At 42.3% G+C, this 22439-nt stretch overlaps 1 protein-coding gene across 1 annotated transcript in view; it reads right to left on the reverse strand.

Moving 5' to 3' along the window:
- Positions 1–22439, reverse strand: part of CCDC6 (coiled-coil domain containing 6) — a 105285-nt gene that overhangs the window by 23822 nt on the left and 59024 nt on the right. The window contains exons 3-4 of the mRNA XM_059397459.1: positions 13216–13344; positions 166–269 (exon numbers count right to left, since the gene is read on the reverse strand). Coding sequence (XP_059253442.1) covers positions 166–269; positions 13216–13344 — 233 coding nt within the window. The remainder of the gene's footprint in view (positions 1–165; positions 270–13215; positions 13345–22439) is intronic.

Below are 22439 nucleotides of genomic sequence, written 5' to 3' on the forward strand. Positions count from 1 at the left end.
ACATGAGAAGAGTTCAGGAGGCTTTCAACTTTTTTTTGGTTTGGCAAGTTAAAACAATGTGCATCACCCAAGGAATTAAAACTCCCCTTTCTCTCCATCAACCACACCCAGAGCAGCGCTCTCGCCGTGCACATGCCCCACACTGAACAGCAAGACTAAACAAACCGCTTTTCAGCTTCAAGTTTGTCCATCCTTTTCCAGAGACGATTAACTAGCGCTTCTTGTTCTTGTTCCAAAGTATTTTCAAGGTCAATCTTCTCTCGTCTCAACTAAAGGAAGGAAAAAAGTTTTACTGAGAATAGTAAGCCATTTAAACTTTTGTTAATGAGATTTTTTTTTTGTTTGTTTGGACCATGAGGACCCCCTTACTTGGAAAAAACTGCAAAGAAATGGCCAATTTCCTGGCATAGTCACATCAAGTGCATCTCGTTCTTAACCTTTAGTTGAGAGAACCGAGACAGGTTCATTCTCTGCTATCTGGTACACGAGTCACACCGCTTGTTTCAGCATTCATTCAAGGCACAGGGACACAGGTAAAGTCTTCCTCAGAGAGCATTGAGAGAGCTCAGCTTACTACTGTTACCAGGACTTCTCCGGGTTTGTCCCCCGACCCCAGTGCTGCATGTAGCTCAGGGCTAAACCAGAAAGGTTATATTACCATTTATATAAAGAGCTCAACACCTCAAGACAATTCTTTATACTGATTAATGGCTGCACAATGCCAGTTACCTCTGAGGAGGTAGGGAAGAGAAGTCTGATTTGGGGGAAAGTATGCAGCAGCAAGGAAGCCCCAAAATGCATTCTACTTCATGAAAAGAAAATTCATGGGAAAATTCATTTACTCCATCAATACTGGGCAATATGAAAATACTATGAATGATGCCAGTCACTGGCTAATAAGGGTGTATCAGGGGATCAAAGTCAGAATTTTCGGCCTTCATGACAGTTATATTTTAGTGGGGTCAAGAGAGTAAATGAAATAGGATTTTATATTTTGGTGGAGTGTGAAAGAGCTATGAAGAAAAAGAGGGCTGGCAGGAAGGATAAAAAGTGCAATGATCCATTTCACAGCAATGTGCAGAGGGAATGTGTTATATCATTTTTTGTAATTCTCTACCTGTTTGAGATATTAAATAATTTTAACAATTTTTTTTTTTTTTTTTTTTTTTAAGGAAAGAAAGGTTATGGTACTGCCCCTATACTGTCTCTTAGAATAGCAACTCACCTTTTCAATCACCGAGTCAACAAATTATTTTTGATTGCACAGCTACAAAGACTGCCTTAGCAGGTCACAGAGGCAAGCTCCTCACTGATCAAATGTACAGGGCCATCTGGGTGGCTCAGTCAGTTAAGCGGCCGTCTCTTGATTTCCACTCAGGTCATGATTTCAGGGTCCTTGGATCAAGCCCTGCATTGAGCTCCCTGCTTGGCAGGGAGTCTGCTTGTCTCCCTCTCTATCTGCCACACCCCCTGCTTTCTTCTTCTCTAAGATAAATAAATTAGTCTTAGAGAAAAAAAAATCCCTGCATATACAGTAAGATGAGACCAGCACTATGTATAAATTGCAGTCTTTTAAAGCAACCAAAGCAGACCTTATTATCAGTGAATAAGCCAAAGTCACATCGCATGGTCAAATGAAAACACAGCGTGGAAATGCATGCGCCAGCAGGTGGAGGGGCGGGACGGGGGAGAGGAACAAGTGGATGCCACACTGACTGCAGAGCCCAACTTGGGGCTCGAGTTGGACACTCAACCGAGCGACATAGGCACTCCGAACCCAAGTCCCTTCTGACTGCTTATCCTGCGAGCGCCCAGCCCAATGGGTATCATCACTGACTTGTGTAATATTCATTTAAAAGCCTGCTTTATAATTAAATCAGCTCAATGGACTGCCAAATTCTTTTTTTCTCTTCAGTAGCTCTCCTTCCCATTGCAAGTTAATTAACATCAGACCAGGAGTTCTTATTATGTTCCCAAAATAAATACAGAAACTTCAGTAGATAAACTTAAGTGCATAAAAGTCTAGCTGGTTCATGTGACTTCAACAGCCTCTCCTAGCTCCATCTTCTCACTGGGCAGATACTAACCTAACATCAAAAAAGCCAAAGGTGGGGAGTGGCTGAGAGATGGCTCCCAGCACCACCACACTTCTTTCTCCCTGTAGCGTTTTCCCATTTAAAGAGAACTGGGACACTGGGGGTGGGGGTAGAGGTGTGGGAAAGAAATGGTTGGCCAAAAAACCTGGTGAGAACTTCAGCCTCACCACTGTGCTCAACTACAGAATTTGGAACGTCTTAATGAATTTTTTTTCAATCTACATTGAAAACTTTTACTCTAACCACATTATCATGGGAATCATGTATCACATGCACATTTTTTCCCCCAAGGATTTACGTTTTTTAATTTTTTTAAAAAGATTTTATTTATTCATTTGACAGAGAGATCCCAAGTAGGCAGAGAGGCAAGCAGAGGTGGGGGGTGGGGGGAGCAGACCCCCTGCTGAACAGAGAGCCCGATGAGGGGCTCGATCCCAGGACCCTGAGACCATGATCAGAGCCGAAGGCAGAGGCTTAACCCACTGAGCCACCCAGGTGGCTCTCAAAAGTTTTATTTGAGAGTGTTTGTGAGCTGAGGGGAGGAGATGGTTTACAAAGAGGCAGAGGGAGAGAGAGAGACAGAATCTTCACGCAGACTCCCCAACTGAGTGCAGAGCCCGTTGCAGGGCTCAATCCCAGGACCCTGACATCATGACCTGAGCAAAATCAAAAGCTGGACATTTAAGTGACTGACCCACCCAGATGTCCCACTTCTATTGGAGAATATATTCTGAACCCCAAACCTCTGGCTTAAAAAACAAATTTTGAAGGCAAGATAATAAAAGAGAGGGAAAAGCCCATGAAATAAGAGCTGCCATAAAAACAGAACAAAGACACAAAGTTTGTTACAACACACAGGAGAGGGCACTTAGATGGTGATGATGTAAGAACAGGACCCGTTGTTTAAAAAAGAAATCAGAGTCTTCTAACACCCACATTAACCAAACTCTAAGTTGGCTAGATTTTTTTCTTCCCGAGAGAGAAATTCCAAGAAAACAAGTAGGTGCTGGGGATTAACATGACAATCCCCCAAAACCTTCCAGGTCAGGTAGTATCTAAAGGCTATCAATAGTTTAGCCCAATTTCCTATCAATTTGTTATGTAACACTATTAGATTTCAAAGTGGTTAACCTGGAGATACAGAATACCTGGGAAAGTAAAAGCACCGTATTTTAAAAATGACTAAATTACAGACAGAAAAATGAACGTTTTCGCAATGGTTGAATGTGTCCCCCCAAAATTCCTATGTTGAAGCCCTAACCCCCAGTGTGATGCTATATAGAGGTGGGACCTTTGGGAGGTACTTAGGTTTAGCTGATGTCATGAGGTCGGGGGCCCCCATGGTGATGGGACTTGTGTCCTTTCTAAGAGTCATGAGAGACCTTACAGCTTGCCTCATGAGGACACAAGGAGAAGTCGGCAGTGTGCAACCTGGAAGACAGTCCTCATCAGAACTCCACGACGCCATCGTGCGCTGGGATCTTAGAATTCCAACCTCCAAAGCCATGAGAAATGAGAAACAAATTTCTGTTGTTTATCAGCCAGTCTTTGTTGTTGCAGAAGCCCAAATGGAAGAAGATAATTTTTGTTTTTACTACAAAAGTAGAGCCAATAAAGATCTTAACCTCCTTCCAGCCTACTTTGGGAATATATCAAGGTTTTCCATATCCATGGGAAAGAACAGGATTCATGGAGGGGGGGCGCGGGGTGTCTGAAAACAGATGATGAGCAACGGACATGAAAAGAGCAGAGTACAAGGTACCACGGTCCTTGTTCCACAGCAAAGCCGTACTCACCAATTAAAGCAGCAGACACAGAGCTGGTCAAAAGTGGATGCTTCTGCCAGTGTCTATCCAGGCAGTCAGTGGAATTTTGCTCAGCCCTAACAATTCCCCTCCTAGGCTGGAAGACATTTGACCTCTGCCTTCTAAAACAAGGTGGATTTGTTGTTGTTGTTGTTTTTTAAGAAATTCAACAGCCAATTTTTATCACAGATGAGTTAAGATGGGTGTTCACAGGCCACAGAGCCCCTGAGGTACCTATCTGATTAACCAAGCTGCAGCTGGTTTCAAAATTAAAACCAAGTTCTAGGTCATCATCACTGCCCGGGCAACACCAAGCACAGAAGGAGCCGGCAGAGTCAGTGAAGAGCGAGAGGAAAGGAGAGGAAGGAGGCTCCCCTTTGAGTCCAGAAAGTCAACAATTTAGGTGAAAAAAACTCATCTGTGTACATAAGAAATATACTGATAGACGGGGAAAAAAGGAAAAAAGATTAAAAAAAAAAACCCATAAAAGAACTATATAGCAAGATCATTAGGGTTGGCTCTGCAGTGAAAGGAAGGAATACGGGTGCTAATTTCTCTTCCTGCCTTTTCCTGCCTGCACTCAATTTTGTAATGAACATTTATTATTTTTGTAACAAAATATTTAAAGACATCTAATCTTAAAAACTGACAATTTCTGGGGTGCCTGGGTAGCTTAGTTGGTTAAGGGTCCTGGGATTGAGCCCCGCATTGGGCTCCCTTGCTCAGCGGGGAGCCTGCTTTTCTCCCTGTGCCATTCCCCCTGCTTGTGTTCCCTCTCTCTCTGTTGGTCTGTGTCAAATAAATAAAATCTTTTAAAAATAAAAAAGCTGACATTTCCAATACAATTTAACAGTACATCCATTAATTTAGGATGTTAATTTACATATACAAAATCCTGAATAAGTCAATAAACTCTCAGAGGATAAAATGTTAGCTATTTGAAATATTCTGAGAATTTTCCAGATAACCCAGAGTCAACCTTCTTTACCACAGTTTCCAAATATTTTTTCTCAAAGACCGTCTTCCTATAAAAATTAGATTTGTTCTTTGAAATGAACATAACTTCAGGACAACATTAATATCCCGTCAATATTAACACGTGAAAATGACATTATTTCCTTATTTACCAGTTCAATAAATTTTAGTTTTGTTCAGTCATGTTGAGAAACGATGGTCTTTTATGAAAAAAAAAAAAAAAAAAACACATTAATTACTCAGATTTCTATGGTTTCTGGACTCAAGTGTTCATCACTTAACATCGGCATAAAAGCATATAAACCTGCATATATGGGTTCCCAATTTGAGGGGACTTTTACCATTTGAGTACCATCAGTGGAACTGGGTGTACATCCTTTTGCTACATCGAGAGTGCTGTGGAGAAGTCCATGGGAAAGAGGTCCCCTCAAAGCCATGTTAGAAATACGGTATCACATCAGTGGCTATCACCAGTCCATTACCTAAAATGAGCTTAAGAAAATAACACGAGGAAAACTTTTCTCGATATGCTTTCTCCAAAATGGAAGTTTCTGTGATGAATCGTTACTGCCTCCATCCCAATGCCTTGCACAGAGATGTTGGATTTACTTAGCCATTCATTCTTAGCCATGCACACTGAGCTAAGAAGAATGCCCTTTCTTAAGTCATCAACTAAATTACTGTTCTGGTCATAAACAAACAGATTTCATGCATTTCAAAAATCACAAAGTCTGAGTACAGTGTCTCTGGATTTTACTGCCCTTACTGTGGCATACCCAATGGCCTTCAGTTTAACAGGCAAAGTCTTTACCTCCAGGGCATGACCAGAAACACACCCTGTTGGGATGTGATGAGGTGTCTCTCTTGTTATACAGGGAACACATTTTGAATTTTCCCCCTGCCACTGTGTACCAACCTTTCCACACAGCAAATGTTAAGATGGAAGAAAGTGAGTTTTTCTATTTAATTGAAATGAGATCTAGCGAAGGAATTCTGAGAGACTGTTTCCCCCACATCCTCTAGACAGACTGACTTATCTGTGTCCCAGATGGAGCTCAAAGTATACTTTCCCAGGTCTGGAGTAGGGACCTCTCTCATCTGCTTTATGACATCCCGACAGCTTACGGATTACAAAACAAATCTGCCAAAAGAACACTAAAGCTTGCTTGGAGCGCTGAGGATTGCCCTTAGCTTGCCTCCTTCCCAGGCACAAGATCCAGCTCGAGTTTCAGCTCTGCTCTGAGGTGTTTTCCTATCTGTCCCAAATAAGCAGTTGGTAAAATGCTTGTACCCAAGCTTCTCAAGTGACCTCAACATCCTCAAGGATTTGCTACAATCAAATTGCCACAGGCGGACTTCAGGAATTATCCTGATTATTATTCTGGCTGTGCCCCGATGCAGCTTGCCTACACGTGCAGGCACAGGTTACGATGCTTTATTTAAAACAAATTAAAGCAGACAGCAAATTATAATACCCTGTTGTTTCTTGGTTGTGTGTGTGTGTGTGTGTGTGTGTGTGTGTGTGTGTTTTAGAGGTAAGAAGAAAGAGGAAAAGAGGGAAAGATTAAAATATGAATAGCAGTTGTTTGGGGGTGGTGGACTATAGGTAATTTTTTTTCCATATCTGTACTTCTGTGTTTTCCAAGTTTTCTTGAAAAAGCAATGGATCGTTTTTCTAATACAAATATTTAATTAAAAACTCCCAAGATCCGGAACTTGATATTAGCATTTGAAATCAAGTTTCAAAGCATGCAGTGGTCACTAAATTTCATGTCCTTAATGGAAGTGAACCCTCCAGTCACAGCGTCTTTCTTTGGGGCAAAATGGCACACAGAAGCTGGCAGGGACACCCAGAGCCATTGCAGCAGGGTCCTCATGGCCAGACCCTGAAAGGGCAGCGGGCAGCAGAATGGAACTATAATAAAACCGGCAGGGCCACACTCCCTGTGAACTTTAAAAATACCCTGATCCACAGCAATTAAAAAGATCAACCAAAGATGCAAAACTGGTTTGTATCTTGAACGAATCACCGTGTTCACAAGGAAGGCAGAAAGGCCATCCTGTAAGAACAATTGTTCTAAGAGTTGGAAACCTAAAACCTTCTTTTCTTCCTAATAGCAAAAAATATACTAAGTGTTTCCTTGTTTCAACTTAAAAAAAAAAAAAATAAAATAAAAAGGAACAAAATTAAATCTTATAAGGCTTGAAGAGTGTCACTCTAACCCCAGCCCTGTGATTTGCTGCAGTCACGGAGGGTGAGACACGACCCTGGGGTAAGTGGGTGTCACTTCTGCAGCGCTCCTGACACTGAGGTCTTGTCAGGCCTCTGTGGTCACCTGACGTTGCCAGGTGGCTGAAGGTAAGTCCCCAGCACCGATCTACACTGGGGCCTACATCAGACAAAATGCTGCCTGGAAAGACAAGCTTACGCCCTCAAAGACACCATGGAGGCAGACCACCTCGACACTTCTTCCTTGTCCAGGAACACAGTGGAGAGGTTCAATGTCATATCCGCTTCACCAGCTCTGTTCTGTTTCCAGCATCTCTGCTCCATGCAGGCCCTACACCCACTTTTTACTGCATGTCTTCTCTCCCATTTATCTCCTCCCACCTCCCTGCTCCCCTGCAACCAGGCTGGACTTCGATCAATCCAACCATCTGTGTCAATTAAATAATTAAACCAGGTGCCAAGGAGCTTCAGGGCATCTCCCGCGGTTGGGAGCGGGGGCAGGGGGAGGACACGCTGCTGCAGGAGCGTCACCGCTCCCCTCCCCCAAAGTCATGCACACAGCGTCCCTCCTCGCCGTCCACAGATCCATCCACTGGCCTTGCCAGACCAGGAGACCAGCCTTCATGAGGCCAGATACCTAACATCATCTTTCTTAGCAGAGTCTGTGCAGACAGCAGGCACATGAACTGAGTGAATGCAGGCTCTGTGCCATACAAATGGGCTAACTGCACATGGGCACAAGAGAAAGCCAGAGGGGCTGGGTCACACAGGACATGTGAGCCCATACTCGTTCAACTGAAGAGAACAGGTCAAGGAAGGTGATGAGACATCTGAGGTTCAGATAACACGCATGCTCATTTTCCTGGAAAATGGGCAGGGCAAAGTACCATAGAAATTAGATGAAACTTCCGTTATTAACAGCAACAGCTACAGTTTTTGAAGAGCTTACTAGATGTGAGTCACCGGGACTTGGTGGTTAGGTCAACACTGTGCCTTTCCTCTTTTAGCTTACTATAAAATTTATAGGGAAGAAACACTTTAATTGTTTGCTAATTGCTGTTTGTGTAGCAAGTGTTAGGGGCGCAGTACTGATCATTCTGTGAACGCGGGGCAGCACGCCCCTGCCTGCCTGGAGAGACGGACCCGTGCAGATCTGGGGGCAAGCGAGCATGGCGCACAGCACAGCATGGTTTTCTAACTGCAGGCTGTGGACCATTACTGGAGTGTGAAATGAGACCACTGTGACCTACATTTTGCTAAAAATGAAACAGAATTCAATAGAAAATCAGCGCAAAGCACAAGAAATGCTATTTTAGGAAACTTGTCTCCGTCAGATACATGGTAACAAACATTGTAGTGTCCGAGGTCGCCATGTTAACTTCTCTCTTGTCCACACTGGAACGATCTGGCTGGAGGGATGAGAGTACTTCGCCATGGTGGAGTGTGAGGAGAGGCAGGATTCAAGAGTAATCCTCTCAACAAAGCCACGAATTTAGGTATTCATGTCTGTTTCACAAAACAGCTCAAACTGCGGGCTGATTATCATACAGGTTCTTCAGATGGAAGGAACAGTGTGACCCAAGACAGTTTTCCTATGCTACATGGGCTAAGATATTGTCATTTGTAAATGGGACGCTAATGAATGGAATTACCATTCAATTCCAAATCCAACTTTAGACAGGAGTGTCTCTGCTTTTGCGATTCGGGGTTATCTCAGATAAAAGAAGACTCCTCACATTCTAGAAATTACAGCTAGAGGAGAACAGAGAAAGGGTGTCTGGTACGTGGCAGATGAGCCTGCTCATAACGCGAATGTTAGCTGAATTACGGGACTAATTCATTCCACTTTTCCTGTTGTACTTCCTAACAATGGTTAAGTACTCAGTCCACCTAGCAGCTGCTCTGTTAGCTGTCTCCTCCTTTTCCAGTTTTCTATGCCAAGTGCACAGAGGGCTCGCCATAGCTGCTGACTTGAACTTCACTTAATAAATACGCCAGTGCTGCCTGTCTTTTAATGCTAGTTCTCCTTCTCCAGAGAAGAAAAATCCTTCCTGGTTGGGAGAAAACATTCAAGGTCAAGATTTCCTGACACTAAGAGAATATTCCAAGTTCTAAATGTTCTTACTGTCACCTAAGAAAATGTGAATACCAATTAAGAGACTAACAATGACCATGTTTGAACAAAAATTTTCAAATAAGGCTTTTGCAGGCAGTGGCCACCAGTTCAAAAAAAAAACCTGTAACAACACTGAAGTTATGTTGATTAGACTAAACCTAGTCTACAGTGAGGGCCTCCTGGCATGTGACCTGCAAACGATATATCCTGATAAGGGAAATATATCTAGAACATATAAGGAATTCTTACAATTCAATAAGATCATCTTGAATGGACATATTTATAAAAGATACAAAAATGGCCAAGTAGCACCTAAAAGATTCTCAAAATCATCAGCCATCAGCGAAATACAAAACCACAATGAGATACCACTACACATTGACCAAGATGGCTTTAATCAACATGGTACGACCACCTTGAAAAAACAGTCCAGGGGCGCCTGGGTGGCTCGGTCAGTTGAGTGACTCGTGATTTCAGCTCAGGTCATGGTCTTAGGGTCTTGAGACTGAGGCCCACAGTAGGCTCCACACTCAGCACAGAGTCTGCTTCTGTCCCTCTTCTTTTGTCCCTCCCCCCACCCCAGCTCATAGGCGCTCTCTCTCTAAAATAAATAAATCTTTAAAGAAAGAAAAACAAAAATAAACAGTCTAGCAATGCCCCCAAAAGGTAGACATGGAGTTACCATGTAATCCAGCATATATCTTCCTAGATATGTACCCAAGAAAAATGAAAACACAAATCCACACGAAAAACTGTTCAAGAGGGGGACCGCCTGGCTCAGCTGGTTTCAGCTCCAGTCATGACCTGAGGGTCATGAGATCAAGGTCCATGGTGGGCTCTGCACTCAGCAAGGAGTCTGCTCGAGATTCTCTCCTTGTCTGTCCCTCTCCCCCTGCCCCACATTCCTGCTCTCTCAAGTGCATTTTCTAAAATAATTAAAATCTTAAAAAAAAAAAAAAAAGGTTAAAACAACCCAAATGTCCACCAAATGATGAATGGATATATGAAATATGACACAGCCATGCAGTGAAACGTTATTCAGTCAGGAAAAGGGGTCAAGCATTGATACAGGCTACAGATGGATAAAAGCCTTATACCTAGTGAAAGGAGCCACTCACAAAAGGGGACACACCGTATGATTCCATTTTTCCTTCCATTCAGAATGGGCTCATACAGAGACAGGAAGTAGAGCAGTGGCTGCTTCAGGGGAATGGGAAATTCAGAGTGACAGCAGAAGGGCACAGGGTTTCCTTCTGAGCTGATGAAAATGCTCTAAAATTGATCATGGTTACGGTTATACAACTCTGAATAGACTAAAAACCAATAAAGTGTACATTTTAAATGGAGGATGTTTATGGTATGTGAGTTTATCTCAATAAAGCTGCTACCATCACCAGCACTGCTGAAAAGAAAGTGACCTAGGATATCAAGCGAAGAACTAGATTCACATCCAGTTCCTCTGGAATCCAGTGCCCAGGCTCTAAACACTACACTGTATCTCCTTCCAAAACACAAATGACCACTTTCCAGTTACTTGGCCAAATCTACACTTAAAACTCTTCCAACAGAGCAGTGGTAGACCATAAGACACATGGGATAATTGCCTTCAAATAGCATACAGTTTAAAAAATACGTTTATTGTCAGATAGATGAGCAAAGGCATGCACCACAGACAAATCATTGTAATATGTAATGTAGTACACGCCTTTGCTCTTGATAATGATCTACAGTAGAGGATATATTCTGTAACACAAACTGTGACCTACAGTCTATCACACGGAGGATAATCACAAGAGAGGATCAGATCACATTCATGGAAGAACAAAAGACATTTATTCCTGCTGGAGGGAAAAAAACATTCCCCCAAAGCACTAAAGCTATTTACAGCTAAACAAAATACAGAACAAGATCCCCAACATTTAATCATCCCAGACATACCCAAAACAAAGAGGGGACGTTTCATGATGATGTTAAATTCTCCATCTTAATTAAAACAGGACCTTGATATTCTAGATCTGAGGTTTATTTCCAGGATAGGGCTTTGCAGTAAATGAACTCCATAGTCGAATGCCATTTCTTTATTACTGAGGTGTGAAATAACCCTGAAAGTGCACTTGGTGAGAACGTATGCCTTGGACATCATTTTACAGGGTTTCAGTTTCTGAAGTCCCCAGAGAGTCTTAAGACAGTGCAGCAATCCATTCTCTCTCGCCCATGGACTCTAAGATCAGACTGTCCCCTAGCCAGGCCGCTACCTCCACCTTGTGGCCACAGCTAAACCCTGAGGGTCACAGCCCCAGTCCCAAAGTCTCCTCAGCTTTGGAATAAATAAATGCAAGAGAGAAGCTGTTCCAATTCCTGACAGCCACCAATGAAGGCCGTGACCAAGTGAAGCTCTCACAACGCCCACCCCTGTGAGAACTTCACTTGGTCACGTGGTCAGCTCTTGATTCGTAAGTTCCGATAACAAGTATTTGGTGTGTCAGGACCTTAAATAAGAATCTTCAACGTTTTCACTTGAAGGAACTTGTTATTGCCTATCTTAGGAATTAAAGAGGTGAACTTTGGAATAAAATGTTTTTAAACTGTGTGTGGTAGGCGTTTTCTAAATTGAGATATTACATCTGAATTCTGAAGACAAATGTTAAGTCTACATTACTCTGGATATGTATAAAATAAATAACCAACCTTTGCAAACAGAACTTTTTTTTCCCCTTTCCCTGGAAGGGATAGAGAAATGTTTTTAGGATCATTATTCACAGTCTTAGAAAACGCAGTGACATTCCTCCCTTTGATACAGGGAGACTCAAGAATAACACAGAAAACAGATGCCAGTTAGAGTAAAACTGACTTCCTTTCAAAGCTGACGGTCACCGTTTCATTCTCAGGGACGATAATGAAACTAGAGCGGCCCTGGGGGTGATTTCAGAACCAGTCAGCATGAACCGAGACACACAGAAAGACCCTGAAGTTGGGATAAATCTGGTAACTTTGCCTGAACGGCTAAGCCAAACCATCGAATTAGCAATCATGGTTGAAATTACAAAGAACTAGAAGATTTTCATCAATACACTGAATTTTACACAGAAACCAGATAGCAGTACACTATGGTCAGTCTCTTATAATCTCTCTTAGGGAAAATAAAATCTCAGGATATCAGATTAGGGGAAAAGCATCAGGGAGCACTGAGGCTAGGGATAACAAGTGCTTTTATCTGACATGCCAACTTGGATGGGCTGATAATGGCTGTCCACAGTTCTGTGTATCGAAGAGCATAAAGACCGTACTGGACTCCCCAGGCAAGGTCCATGTTCTAATACCAATGTCTGCCAAGGGCAATGGACGAAGGGACTATACACAATTACTTTCCACCTTTTGTACTGTTTAAGCTTGCCATCCAGGATTTTAGTTTGTTCTCCTGTGCTTACAAATGGAAAACTTGGGCCCAGAAAAGTGAGTAAAGTCAATGCAAGGTCATACAACTAGTTAGTGGTTGAACCAGGATAAACAACCAAGTCTATCAACTAATCAAGCTGGGAAAAGATAGGGCTCAAATAATACCATTAATGACTGCTAATAATATTGTTACTAATTCAAAGAAGAAAAATGCTGTTTGTGCTGAAGAACCCCTAAAAGAAAAGTTTTAGTTCCACAGCCACACTGTCTCAAGAACTTTCACAGAAACTATCCTGTGGTTAAAAACACATTGTTTCCCCTCAGTAAAAGGAACCTAAGATTTCCTGCCTATAAATCAGTACATCACAACATATCTCCAGAAACTTTATTAATTGCGGTTTAAAAAAAGAGAAAGTGTGTGTGAGAGAGAACAGGTGCTATGCAGCTCTGTCAATGCTTACTTCAGAAATGAAGTCTCCACTGTCGGAAGAAACAGCTGAAAAATACTTTTCACTTACATTCCTTAGGGTATCTGAAGGCCTGAAGGAACAAGCTGATAACAGGGGAAAAAGCTATATGGAGAGAACTACATCTTACCTGTTCTAATGTAAGCTGCTTAGAAATGGTATCATTCTCCAGTTTTTTAATTTTCTTCATCAGTTTGTTGACCTGGAATTCCTGCTCCTGTTCAAGATGCTGTTCTAGTTCAGCTTTCTCATGCTGCAACTAGAAAATGGGAAAAACACAGACGTGAAAATCAAGACACCCACAAGCCAGGGTGAACATGGGCTCTAAAAGCTGGTTCCACTGAGTAAGAGGTATCATCACAGAAATTACAACCCTCATGTCTGCCAACATCCAAGTGTACGCCTACGAGGAACCTGCTCCCAGGTTCCTCTAACTTGCAACCAAAAATTACAGCGCATGTACACAGGCACCTGGCCTGAGCAAAAGGCTGAAAATGACAAGACAGATACACCCGAGCACCAAACTATGAGTACACCCAGATTTGTTTTTTAAAAACATGTAAATGGTTGCCTCTGTAGGGAGGAATTGGGAGGCTACAGAATGAGGTAAGGAAGGAAACTCGTATGCGCACACGCACATATACACACACACCCCAGTTTGGTTTTATACCATGATAAAAATTAAATAAAAATGGAAATTTTACACTGTCAATTTTTCTTAAATGAATGCGTTTACTCAGGCTTACAGAAATGTGTGTAAAGATGTCACAATCACAAAGCTTACTTAGTAAATTATTCTGAATGCTATTTCCCAATATACTAACGAGCATCCTTTGGCAAAAATCAGTACAATTAATTATCTTTCTATAATGAGAACATACATCACACCTCCTACATCTTTCCTAAAAACCAAGGTGGGGCGGGGAGGCCTCTCATTTATGCAATTAAAAGATAAAGTTATGGTGTCACTGTAAAGTTTTTTTAAGAAGGTACTCCAACCATCAAAACCGACAGGGAATAAAGGAAATCCATCAGACATCTGGCTACTGGGGTTCTCAGTAAGAACCCAACTGGGAGGGTTGTGCTGATCCACAGCAGGAGTTGGAGAGAAAGGTAGCAACGGGGTCCGGTATTTTCAAAATCAACGGGACGTGAAGCAGAAGCTATTCAAAACAATGAAACACACAGAGTTTTATGCATGTATCTATGAGGACACTGCTCCCTACTTTTACCTTCAAAACCATTTCTTCGGGAAGCATGGTGTACCAGGTTCTTCATGGGCATCAGGTAGGCATGACCACACCCATTTTATATGTAACAAAGGAGGCGACCAAGGTAATTCAGCAGGACGGTGGCAGAGTCTGGGACCCACATCCTGCACTGACCCCCAGGCTGGCGTTCTCCCACTGGATCCTGAGCAAACCTAAGAGGAATCAACTTCAGATCCCTCTAGTGCATTCTCGATGCTTAAAAAGTCACGTGATCGAACGGAGATACCAAGCCACCCTGCAAGCTCCCTTGGAGGATGGGACGTCTCCCTGTAAACGCTGCATACAGCGTGATTAGCTGGCCCTGAACAGCCTCCACACGGGTGCACCCAACCCTCTCCACACTGAACACAACTGCCACTGCTCTGCAAGCAAGCACATTCCTGGCTAAAAAAAAAAAAAAAAAAAAAAAAGTTTAAAATCTGACATAGTGTTCTAATACTGGAAATGTTGACTAAACAGATGCTGGTTTTCCTCTAACTGATTTTGATGTGCAACTCCAAAAAAAGCTGGTCAACCTTGCAGGGACCCAGAAAAAAAGCAGATGTGAGAAGGTGCTTACAGTGACAAGTCTATTTTTAGCTCACTCTTTAAAACTCAGGTTCTGCAAGATCAAGCAGTAATTAAAAGAAACAAGAGAACTGGACAGAGAACAAGGAGAGCTCCTGCATTTCAGACACAAAGACCCCGATGGGACAATTACCACTCATGAAGAAAAAAACAGCAAAGTGTGCACATCTCCACCTAATGTTTTTATTCATAAACATTATCTGTAGGTCCTTCCTCAGGCATAGGTGACAATCTCTAGTGAAGATACCATCCTTGCCCTGAAGCAGTTTACCTACACTAAGCTTAAATGATAGCTACTGGTTTTAGAAAAATGAACTTTAGTCTAAAACCTTTAAACCCTTTACAAAGTCTTTTTTTTTTATATTCTTTTTTTTTTTTTTTTTAAAGCATTATTCTTCCACCCTGTGGTAAATGAAAACACTAAAGGATGCAATCTAACGTTGAAAAATGTCTGGCCCACAAAGCCGCATTTGTCACAGAATGTTAATCTGAGAAAAGGTAAGGCTGTCTTTGGCTTACAGGAAAACATTCCTGTTCAGACAGATGGTCTATACTGTCAATATCTGATTAGATATTCCCTTTAAGAATACAGATTAAACTAGTAATAAAAACCATAAAAGCTCTCAATTTTAAGAGGCTTTTTCCTCTCAAGAGCTATACCCTAAGGAGAACTTGGTGGTTAAAGCTGTTGTTGCCGTAACTCAAGTAAGGTCCCTGGGTTACACTAATCCATTTGGAAAAGATCGAGCCGTCCTGAGATCTGTTCACCGAAGATTCACAAGGTTCATCGTCCCCAAAAGACAGAGCTGGAACAAACAGCTTTGCTGCCTGCTTTGTTCTGCCATCTCTCAGGTGACAGGCAATTTCAGAGCAAGCATAGAGTTTCTGAACAGAACACGAGAAGCAGAAAACAGGGTTCTTCCTTGGAACAAAGAAACCACCAATACAAAGAGAACACAGAAATATAGAACCCCCCCCCCCACCCTTCAAATCATTAGAGAATAAAGATGAGCAAGAGGGAGGGGGCAGAGCAAAGAAGGGATCTTGAGAAACTAACCACCACAGAGTTGACCTGAGGAAAATTCAGGAATTGTTTTCAACAGATACCATATAAATTCAAGCCACTCAGCCTTAATGGGGCTGGAACCCACATCCTGAATCCACCCTTCTGTGTTAAAGTCGTAGCTCATGACACCACAAACAAAAACCCTAAAGGGAGCATGGCTTAGGCTGACGAAAGACCAGCTACCAGAAATAAACCCCACTTTCAGTGGCATCTTTGAAGTAGGCACAAAACTCAAGGCATGATTTTAAATTTCTAATCAAAGGTTTTAACAATTTATAAGCAATTTTTAAAAAAAGATTTTATTTGACAGACACAGAGAGAGACAGAGAGATCACAAGTAGGCAGAGTGGCAGAGGGAGAGGGGGAAAACAGGCCCCCAGCTGAGCAGGGAGCCCCATGCAGGACTTGATCCCAGAACTCTGGGATCATGACCTGAGCTAAAGGCAGATGCTTAACTGACTGAGCCACCCAGGAGCTCCTTTATGCGCAATTTTAAATCTTCCAAGAAGGTCTGTGATCCTGAACTAGAACAAAAAAATAATTGAAACTGAGAAGTAAATAGTCAAGCAAATTCTATTAATGTGTTTGAAATAAACTCATGTATTCCCCTTAAATATATCTAAAGCAAAATGCTTAGGCAGATTAAAATTTTTTTAATCAGAATTTTCTATAAATACACTTTATAAAGTCAATCACAAAGATTATGAAACCGAGTTTTATAACTCCTACTTGTGCAATATATTATTAACATTAACAAAAAACCCCTGTAGAATGGAAATTCTATTATGTAACAGATGATGCACTGGTAGCATAATTTTGATGGAATTAGGGTTATATGAACGAGGGTTTACTCCTTAGGATTCAGCATTTAAAAATAAATAAATAAATAAATAATAAACATAACTGAGAAAGCCATAAGCAAAGATACAAAGTATAAACCTATAAAATTATAAGTACTAAAGCTTGAGCATTTTGTTACTCTATCCACTCGTTACATACTGAGCCCAAAAGCAAACTTCCAGCCCATTACAAAATGCAAGTATAACATTATTTTGAGCTAAAACAGGCTAGGCTTACGCATCATTCAATCACTTATAACTACCACCTTTTTTATGATTTACAACGGCTTCCTGGAGCCACTTCTGTGAACCAGGCATCTTACGTAATAGATTCAAGACCACTTCACTGAAGAGTTCACTCTCTAGCACGTAGAGACACTAAAAACCGTTCAGCTGGGAGAACCCCCGCAGGCGCACCTGTAGGCTCCCGAGCCAGGCCTCCCACCCAGCAATGCATGCGGCAGGTCTGCCAAATTCCAGTCTGGGCGGAATGGGCGTGTGCAATTCTGGGACTGCTGTCAGTTCAGCCAATGCCAAGTGAGGCGAGACTTCCAGCCACCGGCCCCAGCACCCAGGTTTTCGTGCAACTTCTGAATCAGCTCAAGCTGCCCCTACCTCGGCTCTCCTTAGTCCACGCTAGTATTTCTCTCTGGGTACTTACACCACCCAGCCCTGCAGCCGACAGCCTTGGTTTACTGACAACCACCAAGGACTAGAACTACCTGCCCCCAGTAGAGACCCCCAGAGGACAATAACTATTAAGTCATTGGGTTTTTAAAAACAATTATCAATGTTATTCATAGAAGCTTTGCAAAAAAGTTCAAAAAGATCTCTCACAACACTGAGTTTTTTATGAACCAACTTTTCAACTGCTCCACTGAGCAGCCTGAGCAGAAAGACAGCCTCCTACTTCAAATCCATTATATCACCACTAAATGCCTCTGGGGCCCACACTTATTCCCACCTCCAAACCCCTTCTGTTACTGGTACCATTATTCTCAATCAACACCTCACATCTCATCAGTTACCAATTGGCAGTAAGTCAGCCTCCATAACAGCTGTCAAACCACCCTCTTCTTCCTGTGCTCACGGCCCCAATCTCGTCCAACTCTTTCATTCTTCTTCTCTGGGCCACAGCCAAAGCCTCCTAACGGATCTCCCAAGATCCAGGGTAGGTCATCCTGGCAGACAAAGCCTAATACTTCAGGACTTCACTCAAAACCCTTCATTGGCTCCCTACAAACTGCAAAGGTGTAACATGCCAAAGCCTGACATTCAAGTCCTTCCACGATCCAGTCCCTCTGCAAAAGTTTCCCTCACTTTCCTCATGCTATTTCACACTCTCAAATGACATCCTAAGGTTTGCAAACCTAAATGCCTTCAGGGTTCAGACATCTAGCAAAGAGGGATGAGCCTCAGCACAGAGAGTGGTTTTAACTGCGGATAAAGGCAAAGTTCAAGACTCTTCCTAAAACATAAAATTAAAAAAAAAAAACAAAACCCATCATGCTGGGCAAACACTTCTGGAGACCACTCCAGTCCAGGCTTACAGACTACAAGCTCTGTGAGTCACGTGGGACCATGGTACCATGAGCTGTGCCCCCATGGCCCCACAACCCTGATCACACTGTGCCCTCTGGTACAGTGCCTGAATCCCTCCCTCCAACCTACCGCAAGAGTGGGCCGGCTCAGAAAACACCTTCCACAGAGCCTTCCCACATGCCTTCCTTCCTTCTTCAAGCTGCGAGGAGCACACTGTTCTACCCATACATTATAATGTCTAGTTCATGGTGTGTTTCCTATCCTATGAGTTCCTTCCAAAAGCAGCCAACACGTCAAGGCTCCAGATATTATGTCCCAAGCATTTTACGTCCACAATGGTGGATACTATTATCTGCATTTTACAAAGGACAAAACCACAGTGAGGAGAGGTCAAGTACCTGCCCGAAGTCACACAGCTGGGGGAAGGGGTCAATCTAGGGTTAAAAGCAAGGTCTCTGCCTTTGGAACCTTTGTCCCTTCCCCTGACATGTGCAGCCCCCCTCAAGCTCCAGCATACATCCTCAATCACCCTGATAGGACTGCAAGCTCCGCTAACAGCAGTGGCTAGCACATACGAATTCCATTCCAGATCATGCAGAAAATGCCTTGTCTGGGCAAATACTGACTAGAGAGATGATAAAAGTCTCACTTCCTTTAGAAGAAGCATCAAGATGAACGAAACCACTAGGCAAGCATCAAGGGTGCCATTACTACAAACACAGTACTCTCAGGTGACCAGCACCAAACTCAAGAAATGAAATTTGCCAGCTCCCCCAAAGACTGCTATGTCCTTTCCAGACCAGAGCCCCCATCCCTGAGAGGTCATCACTCTCCTGATTCTCACCTAGGATAAGAATTCCTTGCATTTCTTAAAAAAAAAAACAAACAAAAAAATGACTTTGATGCCTATGTATTTCTAAACATTAGTTTTGCATTCTTTTTTTGTCTAGCTTCTGCTAAATAAACTTGTGATTTCATTCACCCACATTACTGATTCTAACGGTATTTTTATTGCCTTATAATATCCCAATGATATTATCCACACAATTTATCCACTCATGGATAATGGGTATTTGGGTCATTTCTGGTTTTTTACTCTGGCGAACAATGCCACAAAGAACATTCTTCTATACATCTGGTGCACATGTGCACACACTGGGAAATACATCCAGGAGTGAAAGTGCCGAGTCACACACAGTGAATATTTCCAGTATCATTAGGTTATGCCAAATCGCTCTGAAAGCAGCTGCAACCACGTCCACGTTCTGACAGCATTCAGAAGGCTTCTCTAGTAAGATCGTGTGGTTTATTCTGCCTTTCTTGATTACTAATGTGTACTTGTTCCTTCACTTCTTATTTGGCTATCTGCCTTTGTGAATGGTCTGTTCAAGTCTCTGTCCATTTTTCTTTGGGAACGTCCATTTTTCTTACTAATCTGTAGTTTTTTGTTGGTTATATAAAGTTGCAAATATCTCTTCCCACCCTGTGGCTTGTCTACACATTCACTTTACATGATTGCCAATGGTATGTCTTTGTTCTTCTCTAAGCAAAATGTCTCTGTTGGGAGAATCAGTGCTGCTGCCGATCTGTAATCTTCATGTGAGTGTCTAGACATCATAAATGAATTTCTGAGTAAGCATCTTCTTTTCTCTAGCTTACTTTACTGTAAAAATATGGTATGTAATACAGATGTGTTGACTGTTTATATGATCTGTTAAGGCCTCCAGTCAATTCATGGTTAAGTTTTAGGGGAGCTAGAAGTGATATACAGATTCTGATTGAGTGATAAGGAGGAGGAGTTGGACCCCTAACCCCTGTGCTGTTCCAGGATCACCTGCATTTCATCCTTGAACGTCTGGTACCACCCTCAGTGAAATCGTTTGGGCCTACAATTCTTTCACTAGGAAGGGCTGTTTCTCACACAGAATTTCTCCAATGACTAGAAAGCTCACATGTTCCAATTCTCCTCATCCAGTTGTAGAAAGCTATGTTTTTCTAAGAATTTGTCCATTTCATGTAAAATTCCAAATGTACTGCCATATAAAATTATTCTTAAGTTACTCACTCTCCTTTTGAATGTCTGTAAGAAAAGTTGTGATGTGATTCCTGTTTTCTAACAAAGATTTCAAGCTTGGTTTTTTCTTTTTTTTAATTTCTTTGAACGTAGTAAGCGCAGTTGCTTTGGAGTCTATGTCTGATAAATCTAATAGCTACAGTATTTGTGAAGTCCACTTCTGTTCTTTTGTTTCCACTGGTTTACATCCATGAAGTCTCCTACCCCCATGTGCCTGGTTCTCCTTGTGTGCTGTGCAATGTATTGGAACTTATATTTTAGGCAAAAACCTGTAGCCTAGGATGATGGTATCTTCCTCCAAAAAAATTCCATCTTCTTCTGCCAGGAACAAGAAGCCTGGGTCTATTATAATCCACAACAAAAGCCTCACTATCTTTTCGTGATCAAGTGCTGCAGAACTGGTTAATTCTTATCCTGAGATGGAGCTCTTCACGATTCCAGCTTCAACTGGGCTTCAGTTATCAAGGCCCCCATCTCTGGTCAGCCCCGAGCTCCAACTTCTGTAACCTCAGTTCCCGCAGTTTCCAAAGCACGGCTCAGTGCCACCTGATCCAGGAAGAACAGCAAATGTTCTCAGGACAAAAGCCACTGGGAGCTGCGGTCTTCTCAATTCCCACCTCCCACCCAGGGCACAGACCTGCAGACCTTCCTCATCTTGTTAGTTCTTCATGCTTTTTTAAAAAACGTAAGAGTATTCTGTCTAGCTTTTGTCTATCCTCAGTGAGGTTTGTTTGGGTTACCTCATCTGTCATTTCCTAAGGGGGGGAGGCACATGTAACTTTTGCAAGGGAGTAGCTAGGTCTCTCCAGAAAATCGTTTTTTAGATGTTATTTTCTTGTCAGCATCCTCAACCCCAAGGACAGGTCCTCACTTCAGAGCAGAGGCTCTAGGAGAGTTCAGGCTTCCCACCCACCCAGAATATCTAACAGGCCACGTTTGAGCTTCCTGCATCCCCCAGAACATGATGGTGCTGAAAGCGTTTAGAGAAATTAATGTCTTTAGAGAAATCTGGTTAGGAGGAAAATTTTTAAAAGATGCTCCACAAATAAAGAAATCCTTTCGGCCCTACAGTCGGCCGACTGCACTAAAAACCCATTCTGTCAAAACTAGCACTTTCTTCATCTGAGGACTAGAGTGTTCAGCCCAAAGAAAGAACTGACTCAAACTTGAAACATTACTGTGAATTAAAAGGCCACACCTTTATGAATAAAGATGAAAAAAAAGGAAAGTAAAGGTAGTGAGCAGCAGGATGTAGCTCTGAATTTTAAGTTCATCACTGACTGGGAGGACTATAAACGGGTTTGAAATGAAAAGAGAACCTACCCAAGAAATGCAGAACATTTCTAAGTGCAAAGTCTTAAAATCATTTAAAGTGTTTCCAGCGATGGCTAAAGGCTATCTCCACTGGAGCCACTGGTCCTTTACTAACATTCATCTTTTCAACTAGAAATAACAATGCCGACTCCTACCCTGGTGAACAAAGCAAGCTCTACTCCAGCTTCATCCAGTTATTTTTTAATATCATTTTCCTTCTACTTTTCTTTTCCCTCTACCTGTGTTTTCCCTGACTTTTTTCAGGAAGTCAGCATGGAGGCTTAAAAGCCTTTCCTCTTGCCCTCACATTCCTGGGAGTCTGTACTGGTACATCCAAGCCAGCCCTGATGTCAACACACATACGCACACTTGGAAAGAATCTTGTGATTTCTTAAGACTAAACAACTGCATCAAGTTTATTGTGTTTTCTAATCACAATGCAAATTGTGTTGGACAGAGATTTTTGGCAGGCTACTAAACAGGAAAATTCTGGCTCCTAATTCAGCCTCTGGAGGCTGCATCATTTAAAATGCATTGAAAACATCCCAGGAGCCCTTTTGCGGATGTATCGGGAACACAATGTATAAGCCCCTTGCTCCATGAAAAGAAACAAAGAACAACAAAGCTGGTTTCAGATACTTTGTAATAAAAACAACACACACACACACACACACACACACA

This window comes from Mustela nigripes, chromosome 4, assembly GCF_022355385.1.
Source record: "Mustela nigripes isolate SB6536 chromosome 4, MUSNIG.SB6536, whole genome shotgun sequence".
NCBI lineage: Eukaryota > Metazoa > Chordata > Mammalia > Carnivora > Mustelidae > Mustela > Mustela nigripes.